Consider the following 14,816-nt stretch of genomic DNA (forward strand, 5'->3'; position numbering starts at 1 on the left):
AATCAAGAAGTAACTATAAGTATCCTTAGTCCAGCAGCCCACACTGCTGCTCTGCCTATGGAGTAGCCATTCTTTTATTCCTTTGCTTTCTTAACAAACTTGCTTTCATTTTACCCTATGGATTTGCCTCAAATTCTTTCTTGAGCCAGATCCAAGAACCCTCTCTTGGGGTCTGGATAGGAACCCCTTTCAGTTAACACCATGGTATTTCCCTCTTTCGGGGGAACCAGGATTCAATGTAAAAGTGGGAACCAGGCATGGTGGCTCATGCCTGTAATCCCAGCACTTGGGGAGGCAGAGGTGGGCAGATCACCTGAGCTCTGGAGTTGGAGACCAGCCTGGGAAACAAGGCAAAATACTGTCTTTACAAACAATACAAAAGCTAGTATTTTTGTATACTAAATACTATATATATATGGTGGTGTGTGCTTGTAGTTCACAGCTACTTGGGAGGGTGAGGTGTGAGGTATATTTGACCCCGGGATATGGAGGTTGCAGTGAGCCAAGATCATGCCACTGCGCTCCAGTATGGACAACAGAGCAAGACCCTGCCTTTAAAAAAAAAAAAAAAAAAAAAAAGTGGGGTCCTTGATTTTTTTTTAAGACAAGGTTTTGCTATGTTGCCCATGCTAGTCTCTAACTCCTGGGCTTAAGGAACCTGACTGCCTCAGCCTCCCAAAGTGCTGGGATTATAGGTGTGAGTCACCATACCAGGCCCTTGATTTTTACGCTGGGCCTTCCAGTTATGCCTGCTTTTCAAATATTTAAATATTAGGCCCTGAAAACTGCAAATGCTTTATTTGCCCAGTTCATTAAAGGGCTCCAACTTGAAGTCGGTAATTTAATTAAAAACAAGCTAAGTTGAAAAGAACACTTATCAAAATAAATCAGTCTCCAAAATACAACTTTCTGACATTTAGCTGCCTATTTTGAAATCCTCTATCAAAGAAATTTACACCTATAAAGGAAATTACCGTTTTTAAGGGCATCTTCCCCACTGCACCTAAACCACTAAAACATTATCTTCATGTTCCTGGAATCTGTGATATAAAGAACAATGGACAATCAATAGTTTCTTATTATCATCATTGAGAGTCTTGCTGTGTCCATCCAGGCTGGAGTGCAGTGGCGTGATCTTGGCTTACTATAACCTCTGCCTTCCAGGTTCAAGCAAATCTTGTGCCTAAGTCTCCTGAGTACCTGGGATTACAGGCATTCGCCACCACACCCGGCTAATTTTTGTATTTTTAATAGAGACAGGTTTCACCATGTTGGCCAGGCTGGTCTGGAACCTCCGACCTCAGGCGATCCGCCTGCCTCGGCCTCCCAAAGAGCTGGCAATACAGGTGTAAGCCACCACACCTGGCCAATACTTATATTATTTTAATGCAAATTATTGGTAAACAATTTAAGAACTGTCTGTTCTTTTTTCCTTTACAAATCCACTTGTAATTGCCACTAATCAGAGTACATATACAGGGCAACTTCAATCTATGACTCGGTCTTCTAAATATATTCCCAGGGTAAACCTTAAAGGAAAAAGCTTAGGCAAAATTAATGTAAGTACAGAGTTTATTTCCAGGAACAATTTGGATTTGTCAATAGATTGGATACAGGAGAAGAAAACAGAGAATAGCATCAAGAATAACCCCAAGGATGATCTGATCGGCCAGAAGGAAAGTAGTGCCATTTAGTGAGTGGAGAAGGGGAGAGAAGCAGGCTTGGTGTGAATATCAGTTCATTTCGAGTATATTAACTCTGAAATGCTTATGAGACACCAGATTCCACACAGTGAGAACGTAGTGGCCACAGGGGTCTGGAGTTCAAGAAAGAAGTCTGAAAAACTAAGATAACAATCTGAGAGTCACCAGCATAATTAAGTCATGAAACACAATGAGATCCCCAAGGGGGTGACTGTGGCTGACACAAAGTGTCGGAAGAACTGAGTCCTGGGATCCTCAGGCGTGAAGTGTTGAATAACAAGGAGTGAGGCAGGAAGAATATGGTATTCTGGAAGCAAAAGCACGGCAATTTCAATAAGGAGCAACACTGAATCACAATAACTCACATAAAGAGTTCTTCTATCATAAGGTGACCAGTGATGTCAGAAGGGGGCTACTAAGGTGGGGAAATCAGAGTGGGTGATGTGCAAATGAAACCAGAGCTAACCTGATTAAGCCTGCCAAACTTAACCTGCCTTGTTTGCTGTATGAGGCCGTTATTGTATTGCTATCAAGAAATACTGGAGACTGGGTAATTTATAAAGAAAAAAGGTTTTCATCAGCTCACAGTTCTGCCAGCTTTATGTAAAGCATGGTGCTGACATCTTTTCGGTTTCTGGAGAGGTCTCAGGAAGCTTACAATCATGGCAGAAGGTGAAGAGGGAGCAGGCACATCACACAGCAAAAGGAAGAGCAAGGGGTGGGGTGGGGAAGAGCCACATACTTTAAAGGACCAGTTCTAATGTGAACTCAGAACCAGAGATCACACATCACCAAAGGAATGGCCCAAGCCATTCGTAAGGGATCTGCCTCATGATTCAAGCACCATCCACCAGGCCCCACCTCCAAAACTAGGGATTACATTTCAACATGAGATTTAGGCAGGAATAAATATCCAAATGATATCAGTTGCTTTTAGTCGCTTAGATTTAGAAACTCCCACTAGCAAGTCAAATAGCCAGACAATCCGTAACTAAACTCCCACTAGCTTCCTGTAGGTCACTGCAGTAATGGGTGCTTTAAGTTGTTTTTCAGAAAGTAGAGGGCAGCTCTTGCCCAGCTCAAGCAGCTTGAGGCCACCGATCCTTCAAACGGGCTTATGTCAATGCAGGAGAGATGACCATATGACATCAGAGCTGTAAACTCTTCCCTCAGATCATGGTAATGCTACCATTTTCTGAACATGCCTTCTATGAAGAGTCAGGAAGCCTATGTGTGTGCAGATCACTTATTAACTCACTTTTCCTTATACCCAATCACTTTTTCCCATGCCTTCAACTGCCCTGCTCCTTTATCCCATAAATGTTCCTAAAACTTCATCTTTGGGGAGGCATATTTGACATTTGTTCTCTCATCTCTCACATGGCAGCCTTGGGAATAAGATCTTTTCCCTTTGGCAAAACCTGTTGCCACAATGATTGGCTTGCTGCACATAGGGAAAAAATCTAACAGTAGTAGAGCAGGGAAAATTCCTGACCAGGTAACAAGTGATAGAAGGTAGACTGGTAACAAGTTAGACTTAATTGGGCTGGGCCTGGTGGCTCATGCCTGTAATCCCAGCACTTTGGGAGGTTGAGGCACACGGACCACTTGAGGCCAGGAGTTTGAGACCAGCTAACATGGAGAAATACTGTCTCTACCAAAAATACAAAAATTAACCAAGTGTCTGTAGTTCTAGCTACTCAGGAGGCTAAGGCACAAGAATTGCTTGAACCCAGGAAGCGGAGATTGCAGTAAGTCAAGATCGTACCACTGCACTCCAGCCTGGGTGACAGAGAGAGGTTCTGTCTCCAAAAAAAAAAAAAAAAAAGTAGTAGATCTCATTGGGTGAGGACAAGTCATCTATCGTATCTATTGTGAGACCAAGGCAGGCAGCACTTATGGCTGGCAAATGCTGGAGGTTTAAGGAAAGGTTCAAAGTGGCTGTGAGACAGAACTGAAAGTAAGACCAAAGCAATGTGATTGTGCTATTCACTTTAAGGTTCAGTTGTGCTACAGCAGACATGGGACAGAACAAGCTGGCTTTATTGGCAGTGTTTCTGCCAAGTGAGTTAAAAACAAACAAAACAGTAGGGCAGAGATGATGAGGACGTATGCCAGGGAAGGATACAATAATCAATCAGGGGTTTTAGGCTTGTTAAGAAACCAGAGAAGACACAAAAGTGTGATGTAGACAGCAGAATGGGGATGGGATCAAGGAACAAGCTAGAAAAATTGGAGGTGGTGGTCAGAGAGGGCTTTCTTAAAATTGAAATTATAGGAAAGTCATAGTTGTAGATAAAGTGTAGGCCCTACAGGAACGAGAATAGCATACAGCACCATTGGAAGAATGGAGAGAAGAGGTGCTGGGGCTGGACACAGTGGGTCACACCTGTAATCCCAGCACTTTGGGAGGCCAAGACGGGGAGATCACCTGAGGTCAGGAGTTTGAGACCAGCCTGGCCAACACTGTGAAACACCGTCTCTACTAAAAATACAAAAAATTAGCTGAGTGTGGTGGCGCACACCTGCAATCCCAGCTACTCGGAGGGCTGAGGCAGGAGAATCGCTCGAAACCAGGAGGCGGAGGTTGCAGTGAGCCAAGATTACGCCACTGCACTCCAGCCTGGGCGACGGAGTGAGACTTCATCTCAAAAAAAAAAAAAAAAAAAAAAAAAAAGACGTGCTGGAAGAACTGCCTACCACGATTACTGAAATCCTCCCAAAGTACGATGGGGGATGCTGGAGAAGTGACAGTGAACTGGGTGCTCACAACTTTGAGGAACATAGGATAGCCTTGTTCTGATATGTGAGATTCAAAGCTGGTGTTTTTTAGGGAGAAGAGTCTGAAAGGGGCAATGAAAATCAAGGGATATTTACCTCATCTCCAGTGCTAGTGCTACCATGGTTCTCAGACATCATCAGTAGGGCTATAGAGGCACCAAGGGGTATCGGTGACCTCCAGAGTTTTAGTTAGAGGCACCAAGGGGTATCGGTGACCTCCAGAGTTTTAGTTAGAGGAAGGTGACAAAGAAGAATATATAGAGAAGTCCCAGAAGACACAGGTGTAATGTTTTAGAAGTTGGGGGAAATCAAGCAATGAAGACAAAACAGAGGGTATGCAGAGGGTATGTGAGCAACAAGGGAGTCTGGGGCTTCTGGAGGAACAGGTACGAATGGGATAAAGAGCACAATGAGAATAGTTCAACTGGATCAGCATTTTCCTTTTTATTTCTAGTTACATAAGTAAGGCGATATTTTCCTTTGACCATACCTCTCAATTCTGTTCTTCTCCTTGGGCATGAGGGTGTGGTGCTGACAAAGCTGCACACTACCTGAGCTCTGTGTTCCGGGAAACAGGTTTCCCAGTAATCATCCAACCTGGGGTGGTCACGGGGGAACCTCCTATCCCAACACGTGAAAAACACCCAAATTCATACTGACATTTAAAAAAGAAAATCTCAAAGAATGACATCTGACTAGCAAGGTAAAATTTATTACTTTAAAAACTGGTAAATAAAGGAAAAGAAAAAGGCAGTTTTCCTGTCTTCCCAGAAGAAGCCTGTTACCGAGTGTAATGAAGCAGCTGGTGAGGGAAAGCTGTCTCTAGAAGCATTCCAGCTAAACAAAGGGAGATGAAATGGCAGGATTCACAGGGTGCCATTTTGTGGCCTCTGATGAAACCTAAGCATTAATGTCAATAGCTGCTAAAACTATTAGGTGAAATGCTCATGGGACGTTCCCATGTATGGATCAGAGAATGATGGGACCTAAACCCATTGATTAGTCTTCACATCACAAAGAACAACCAGATGTACATCACCTATGAAGTTTTCTTGGCGGCGGGGTGGGGGAGCGGGGCGGGGCAGAAATCAAGCCCAAACTGGATCAAACTTCTCTAGATTCTAACAAGCAGCTTATGGGAAATAAAGAGGCCAGAAAAGAATAGGTTAAACAAAACAGCATCACAGAGATGTAATCAGCCTAATCCAGAATGAGAATAGGAAAACGGACACAATTTCTTCAACAGATGAATTGCAACTAGTTAACAAACAATCAACAAGGTCTAGCTGACACATACAGGAGATGCTGCAAGCAAATTCACAAAGTACTTCTTATCTGACTCTTGTTTAGATGAAACCACATATGAAAATGGGACAATAAGGGACATTTGAACACTGACTGGATAGCTGATAATGTTTTGTAAAAAAAAAAAAAAAAAAGAGTCTCATCTTTTAGGAATAGTTATAGGTGAAATATGCCTTAGATTCGTTTTAGAATAACCAGTAGGGATTATGTGTGTATGTAAGTGGATGGAGGCAGAGGTGAAATAAAATTGGCCAGAAGATTTTAGTTGCTAAATCTGGGTGATGACGATATGAAAAATCATGATACAATTCTATTCTCTCTTTTCTGTATATGTTTGAAATTTTCCATAAAAAGTTTTAAAAACTCAAAATTCAAAAGCACAGTAGGCACTTAATATTTGTTCATTTCCATGGTCTCCTCTTTGTAAAGGTATCAAAAATATTTTGTCTTGACTCATGCAGTTTGATTTTAATCCACAATTATTGTATAGCTATAAGCTACAAACTGGGTGGGGGAAGACTTGAGGTCAAATTCTAGAATTTATATTTTAAACTTTCAAGCATTCCCTTTAAAATTATTTTCTTCAAAGAAAAAAAAACTAAGCCTTTTGATGTTAGCAATATTTATTTTATATTTGGTAAGATGATGATACTTGGGCTTCTTGTGTTTTAGTAACACATTTTTAAAAAAAGACTGAGAAGCTTAATTATTGTTAATAAGTTTCGCCAGAGGATCAAGATGGTTCATGAGCCAAGTATATCCAACACTGCCAACTGTGAAGCATTTATTTTATAAAGACAAAAATACATTTTTGTTTATAATACTCTCATATATTTCTTTCTCCTTTATAGCGTGGAGGCTGCTTGGGAGAAGATGGGAATAATCTCTTCTGGAAACAAAATTTTAAGACTGAGCTGGATTTCTGTGGGCTGGAACAAGTTTATAAAAACAAAAATCCACTTTAGATTTTTGTTGTACTCATTATTGCTCAGCTTTTCATTTAGCCTTTTTAAAAATTTGAAAGTGCCTCAGGCTACCCCTTGCCAGGGAGGTCTGTGAGTTTCTGTCTGCACTGTCTGCACTGACTGCAGCTGAGACGAGAACTTCAACTCAAGGGTGAAGGAGTGGTTCTGGGTCCTTTTTCAAGATACTACTTAACAACATACGATGTTGATATTTCAAAACCTACATGACTTCCAAGTATTCCTCTCAACTGCTTTAGAACCCATAGAAGAAAGGGTATGACTAAGAAGAACACCCAAATCTCAGTAGTGGCATAGGGAGTTCAAATGATGTAATGGTGGGAGAGGGAGGGCTATAGGAAAGAAGGTAGCACAGCTGGGCTATTTTGATTTTTCACTTCCTTATTCATGCACAACACGATCAGCCAGTCTGTCTGTATGAAGTCAGTGACAACTGTACGCTTCTCAATGGTTTGGAGTCTCTCCTAATACCAGACTGACTACAAAACACTATTCATGACTGTTGAAACTAGAATAATTTCCAGTGAGCCAGGTACTAGGAATAGGTCAATAACATTCAACACCTAGTACTTTGTGCACATAAAAATTATTAGAAGAATTAATTTGATTACATTATGTCACAAATCATATAATTCACAAAAATGAATTTGTCTTTTAAAATTTAGTTGTTTTTTTTTTTTGGGAGGGGGCAGGGTCTCTCTTTGTCACCCAGGATGGAGTACAGTGGGGTGATCTTAGCTCAATGCAACCTCCAAATCCCAGGGTCAAGGGATCCTCCTACCTCAGTCTTCTGAGTAGCTGGGACTATGGGCACACGCCACCACACCTGGCTACATTTCTTGCGGAGACAGGGTTTCACCATGTTGCCCAGGCTGGTCTCAAACTCTTGGGCTCTGCCTGCCTTGGCCTCCCAAAGTTCTAGGACTACAGGCGTGAGGCACTGTGCCTGGCCTAAATTTAGTTTTACTTTTTAATTTTTTCAGTGTCCCTTGGATTTGGTAGGGAAAAAAATGAACTACTTATATAACAGGTGATAGTGCTCTAAAATTAGGGCAAAGTTTTTTTTTTCTTTTCTTTCCCCTTTTAATTCCTAAAAGTTAGCATTTAAATCAAGCTTTCAGTAACAGAGGCTACCTTGGTAACCTACAGCATTATCAAAATTGAAACCAGAGTGTAAAACTAGACAGAACAACCTTTTTCAAACTTGAATACAGGGCACATTTCTGAATTTTAATGAAAGAGTTGGAACTGAGTCAGTACTATCCTATTCCTAATAAATGGGGGGAAAAGAACCTTAATGGAATCACACTCAAACTCTTCCAAAGTATTATTCCCTTCCACACATTTATATCATCAAGCTTTAGAAATGAGCCAACATAGGCTAGGTGCAGTGGCTCACACCTGTAATTCCAGTATTTTCAGAGGCAGAGGCAGGCGGATCGCTTGAGCCCAGGAGTTTGAGACCAGCCCAGGCAACATAGGGACACCCTGTCTCTACAAAAAAAATATAAAAATTCACCAGGCATGGTGGTGCACACCTGTAGTCCCAGCTACTTGGGAAGCCAAGGCAGGAGGATTGCTTGAGCCCGGGAGGTTGAGGTTGCAGTGAGCTGAGATCAAGCCACTGCATTCCAGCCTAGGTGACAGAGGGAGACCGTGTCTCCAAAAAAAAAAAAAAAAAAAGAAATAAAAAAAAGAAATAAACGAGTCAATATGGTCTAATGTAAAGAGAACAAACCTTGTAGTCCAAGATCAAGATTTCCAGCAGGCTATTACTCACTAGCTGTGTGAACTTGGCCAGACCACTTCGGCTCTGAGTGTCTTAATTTCATGTGTAAGGTGAAAATATTACGAAGACTCTCATGAGGTTTAAACAAAATGACACTTGTGGATGGGCCAGGCATGATCTCTAAGCCACATGCATATGTAAATAACCACCTGTATTTATAAGTGGCATAGTCATGAATAGGTAACAAACCTAGTGTATCAGAGACCACACAGAAAGAGATAAAATGCAGTAATTATTATAGATGATACCACCTTACATTTTATAGAACTTTACAGTTTACAAACCACCTTTGCATATACAAGTGAGCTGTTTTTGAATCTGTAATGAAGCAGCTTAATACAAAATACAAATAACATTTATTTCATTAGATGTTTTAATAGTTCAGAATAATTTCCAGTCACTAACCTGGAAAACCTAAAAGTAATCTTAAATAAAGGAAATTATGCTGCATGATAAACAACTGAAACAAAATAATCTGTTAGAAAATTAAATATTTATTTAAATTGCAACAAATACTGAAAAAGTATCACAAAGGGCCAGACGTGGTGGCTCAAGACTGTAATTTTAATTCTAGCATTTTGGGAGGCCGAGGCGGGTGGATCACCTGAGGTCAAGAGTTCAAGACCAGCCTGGCCAACATGGTGAAACCCCATCTCTACTAAAAATACAAAAACTGGCTGGGCATGGTGGTGCACAACTGTAGTCCCAGCTACCTGAGAGGCTGAGGCAGAATTGCTTGAACGTGGGAGGCGGAGGTTGCAGTGAGCCGAGATCGTGCCACTGCATTCCAGCCTGGGCGACAGAATGGGGGAAAAAAAAAGTATCACAAAGTAGTATAATTGTCCTTTAGCATGAAGTGTTTAGAGACAATCAAATCAAGCATTTGAAGAAGATCACTACATTGGTTTACATGACAGAGATACAAATGAGAAAACTTGTATTATCTCCAGTCCCACACGTGTAATCCAAATATGTAACAAGAGCCATGTGCATAATGCAATGGTACTACTATCATGTGTTATCTTGTACTTCTGGTCATAATTAAGGTTTTACTGCTTGATCAAGGGCTTGGTTATTTTAGAAAAGAAAAAAAAAACCCAAACACAATAATCAACCAAACAAAAACCCCAAGTTTATACCTTCAAAATATTTAAAATACAGCTTTACTCACTGATTTGGAACTATCTGATTTCTAGGGTAATTTTAACCCACACTACCACTGTTTAAGCACCCCCTCCCCGTAGATGCCACATCTCCTCTTTCAGCATACTTTATGAAAGACTACAGCACTTGAATTTCAGATATGTTCTAAGTTGTACCTGAGCTCCACAATAAGCACAAGTTTCTTTATAACTTAATAATTAGGCTAAAAAAAGACCTCTTTAGGTTCTCAGAAGAATACAGGGCAGGAAAACATGTTCTGTTCGATATTTTTGTAAATCTCTGTTAATCTTACACTTATTTTTATAGAGAAATACTGTGTGAATTTCAAAGATACACTGTTTATATATTCAACATCAACTGTCACTGCAATCTTACTGAAGGTGATCCAATAACTACCTTTATTTTGCAACGAATAATGAAAAAGTACCTGGTATCTTCTCTCTGGAACGTAAGGATATTACTTTATTTGCCATCAAGAGAGATCCACTAAGAGCTGCAAACTGTCCTAAAGTTACCTAGACTCTCACTTTTTCTGTTGGTTATCCTCTCCTCCTTTGCCCAACATGTCCTAGGAAAGAATCTAGAACTATTTACAATGATTCCTAGGAAAAAATCTAAAACAATTTACAGTGACAAGCTTACAGGTAACCCCTTGAGAGCCCCAGTGACATTGCTCCAAATATTCCTGCCTTTCTGCTGTCTGTTCCCACTACCCAGAATGCATTCCTCTAAGTCCCAGCATACCTCCATAGCTTATGGAGTTAATGGATTTATTTAAAAACAATTACAAAACTAATATCCAAGACAATAAAGAGATAAACAGAACATGTCTTTACATGCAATGGGTTCATGGTTTTATGGACAAGATGGTTTCTAAAACACAATGACATCCATTTTAGGACTATGCATGAGAGAGAAATGTATAGTGCTCTGAGGAGGAAGAGTCCAGATCTTCTTAAAGTAGTCAGGAAAGGTTTCTATGAGGTACTGACATGTGAACTCAGGCTTGGGTCAGGTAAGAACTCTTTGGCTGTGAAGAAAAATGGGAGAGCCAGACAAATCCCACAAAGACTCTCCATCTTCATCGACACTTGGGAGTGTAACAGTAGTTCATCAGTACAGGGGAGTAAACTCTCAAATTGCTCATGACAGGCAGTAGAGCCTAGAGGGTAATAATGACCTGAGTTCCAATCCTAGTGCCATCATTTTCAAGCTGTGTGACACTGAACAAGTTTGCTTACCTTTCTGAATTTAATTCTTTGTATCTGTGAAATGGAGAGACAATAAAGACCTTGCAAGGCCACTGTGGGATTAAATAATATTTAGCACTTATGAAGGGCTTTACAATCCCACAAGAGTTAATACATGTACAGGTTTATTGTCATACAGACCACAATTTTAAATAGCTTTCCTGTTGCTCTCAATTTACCTGCTTTATTTTAATTTACTATCTATGGCTTGACTCTTTCACAAGAACGTAAACTCCATAAAGGGAGGGACGTGGCTTTGTGTTCTAGTAAACTCCAGTATCTAGAATTCTGTGCTTGGCATGCTGCAGACACTCAAGAACTACGGGTTGGCTGGATTAATGTAAAAGTGAGGTCTCATCAATCCCTTAGGGCTTGTTAGGGGTTAAATGAGCTATTTATGACAGAAAAACAAGTAATTGTAGCTAGCATATAGTTGATTGCAGCCTCACCCTACTATCCTAGACACTGAACAGGCTCACTGTGGAGAAGCACATGCAGAATATCACAAGGATCCAGGAGCAGTAGGGCCTCTACCATGGTGTGTCAGCACTACATTCCACATAGTACAGTGTTTACAGGTTGGCAGGTAAGAAATAACCCTGGGATTTAGTAATATTACTGTTTTTCTAGGTATTGGCTTAACAAAGATGTCCCTAGAAATGTCAATTACCAGCTTTGGGGCTAAATGCAATGCACTGGTTCCTGGCCAGCTAGGCTGGTCAGTTTTTACGTTTTATAGTTTTTGTGGAAGATAGAAACATAACACACCATTGAATGTCAGGATGATGGAAGGAAAGAAGGAAGGGAGAAAGGAAGGGAGGGAGGGCCGGAATGCAAGAAAAGAAATATGCCACACTTGTTTGGTTTCCACGTAAGTGAGCAAGTAGTAGGTAGAATGACTAAGGACAAACAAGACTCTGAACAATTAATGCTATGTCATTAAATATCCACTGGACACCAATTATTCTTTGCTTGGATTTTAAATCACCTAAGTGACAGTCATATATAGAAGTATTACTAACTCTGAAAGTGAAAATATTTTTACATGTAATGATGAAAAGAGCAAGTCTGGATGGAATAGCTCAAGCAGAACAACAGAGATAAGGAGGTTGGGAGAGGCACAGCCACCAACTTTTTTTGGCTAAAAAACAATGTAGATGAGGAGGCGAGGGAGGACTGGAAAGGTGGGTGGTGGGCAGATAATGAAAGGTCTTGGAGGGCTAAGCTGAGGAGCCCAAACTTCATCTGATGGATACTAAATTATTACTAAAAGTTTCTGACCAGAGAACTGCCTATTTAAATCAACATGGTAGCAATCTAAGAACTAACATGGAGAAGGTACTGAAGTATGAACTCCTAGTTAAGGAATCCCTAGGAAGAAATAATGAAAACAGGATCACAAGTAATTCAGGTGGGTGTTAAAGCCAGACATTAGAGTTTGAATAATGACTCCAGATTTTAGCAACTGTGTAACCTTGGGCAAATTATTTAACCTCTCTGGGACATAGTCTCCTCAGCTATACAACAAGAAAAACTATCTTATAGATTTGTTGTAAGGACTAAATGAGATGATATATACACAAGAACACAGAACATAAACCTAAGCCTGGAACACAGTATCTACAAAAGTACTCATAAAATGCCAGCTAACTTTATTCTTAACGGGGTTCTGAAATAGGATGAAAACACTGAGATCATAAAGTGGGGGTTGGCTGGAAGAAGTAAAATCCAAAAGTTTGGTGGTGACCAGCTGCTAAAAGACACATCTGAGGTTTAAACCTTGAAAGGAGAGTATTGATTAAAAGAGATTAGTAAAATAGGAGGAAAAAGATTTGAAGGTACTGCTGGGGCCTATTTTATTACATTTCATTACTTTGTTACCCAAAGACAGATGCCAGAAATTGTCCTTATTAACATAATGGGACATTTCCCTTCTCTCTTGATCAAGTCTGGGGAGACTGTGGAGACAGTGTGTGGCAAGCACCAAAAGGGAAGTCCCCAGGGCTCATCCCAAAAGCTGCTTTACAGTTTGGCAAGAAGATGGACCAAAGGGCCTGTGAGTTATTCAAAGCCCTGCTCAAATCTCACCTACTCTACAGAACATCCTGCAGAACATCCTTTGACGCCCAGCAGCTGCTCCCTCCTCCAGACTCCTATGACTGTAGCATGTGTGGTGGTCTCTCTCTCTCCAACTAGATTACAAACTCCATGGGGGCCTGGCAAGTTCGCCAACTCTCTGTACCCACCACAGACTGAACAAATGCAAACGCTGAGTGTTGTTTAGTGCCCCGGTGTCACTACTGGAAACTAGGGCTACTCCATGAAGTCACAACTAGGCTTATAAGGATGATTAACTGTTACCTGAGAACATGCTGGCAACCCCGAAGCTGTCCGTAAGACCAGCTCTAGCACTCCAACCTTCTACTTAATGAGGAAGTGAGCAATGATTTCTCAAGCAGTAGGACTTTGGCAGTATCACACATCATTCACCTTTATTGAGTATCTTTGCCAAGTGTGCAAATACAAGCAAAAATACTCCTGAGGAAGGGCTTATGGGACATTTGTGCACAATTAAAAAGAAAAACAAACAAGGAAGCCAGGCCCAGTGGCTCACACCTATAATCCCAGCACTTTGGGAGGCCGAGGCAGGTGCATCATCTGAGATCAGGAGTTTGAGACCAGCCTGGCCAATATGGTGAAACCCCGTCTCTACTAAAAATACAAAAGTTAGCAGGGTGTGGTGGTGGGTGCCTGTAATCCCAGTTACTTGGGAGGCTGAGGCAGGGGAATTGCTTGAACCTGGGAGGCAGAGGTTGCAGTGAGCTGAGATCGCGTCACTGCACTCCAGCCTGGGCGACAGAGTGAGACTCTGTCTCAAAAAAAACTGATTCAAAATAAACAGGAATTGGGTCTTTTCTAAGTGAGATGCTAAAGTTAAAAGGAAACTATTATTTCAGAAATGTAACACATATGTATGCACATATATAAGAACAAATTATATATGTGTGTATACGGTTATGTATGTATATATGTGCATATACAGATGTATATATTTGCATATGTATTTTAAGATATCAAATGGGCCCATAGAAGATGCTTTCTCATCCTCCCCCTTTCCTTTATTTCCCACATTTTTAAATGGGGAAAAAGGCATATCTATTTTGAAACATACCAAGGAAAGTACAACACAATTGCACCAGCAAACAGTTAAGATAATGCTCATGCCAGTATCTTAACTATATTTTTAAAAAAGCAATATTCAAACAGCATATTAATTGTGAAATACAAAAATTGTTTTAAAATATCTCATATTTCCTGAACTTCAAAAAATAAACATGCAAAGTATATTCTACTGAATTGCAAAGATAAATTATAATGGCAACTTCATTCTGGATATGATTAACATATTATTAAAACCCAAAAATAATTTGGAATTCTATATAACTTGCTGAGTGATCTGGTATTTTACCTATGTCCCATCTAAAAAAATAAAATCTATGAGCCATACTTAAAACTATTTAACGATGGTAAAATTATGCAAATTTCGATAGCCAGAATGCTTATTTTCATAAGCTATTCTAGTATGAAGCAATTATACCAAAAATAGACATCTATGATCATCTTACCCCATGAGAGTGCTTTTCGAGGTCTGCTACCTAGAGCCCCTTACCTGACACAGAGACGGCGTGTGTCCGCATGCCTTGCTTTTCGCTGTTGGCCAACCTGTGACAGACAAGAGCAAAGCTGTAAGCCCTGCAATTTCCCCAGGACCCCACCACTCGGCCTCATCAAGTAGGGAACTGCCTTGGATGAGGAAGACAAAATTTAGACAGGTGATTTC

The 14,816-nt window shown here is 40.6% G+C and overlaps 1 protein-coding gene across 35 annotated transcripts in view; it reads right to left on the bottom strand.

Moving 5' to 3' along the window:
- Positions 1–14,816, bottom strand: part of PTK2 (protein tyrosine kinase 2) — a 355,066-nt gene that overhangs the window by 124,523 nt on the left and 215,727 nt on the right. For all 35 annotated transcript variants that reach the window (XR_012093771.1, XM_073018384.1, XM_073018416.1 and 32 more), the window contains one exon: positions 14,646–14,698. Coding sequence is in view for 34 of the 35 variants with exons in the window: in XM_073018384.1 (XP_072874485.1) it covers positions 14,646–14,698 (53 nt within the window). In the remaining variant the exon portion in view is untranslated. The remainder of the gene's footprint in view (positions 1–14,645; positions 14,699–14,816) is intronic.

This window comes from Chlorocebus sabaeus, chromosome 8 (genome assembly GCF_047675955.1).
Source record: "Chlorocebus sabaeus isolate Y175 chromosome 8, mChlSab1.0.hap1, whole genome shotgun sequence".
NCBI lineage: Eukaryota > Metazoa > Chordata > Mammalia > Primates > Cercopithecidae > Chlorocebus > Chlorocebus sabaeus.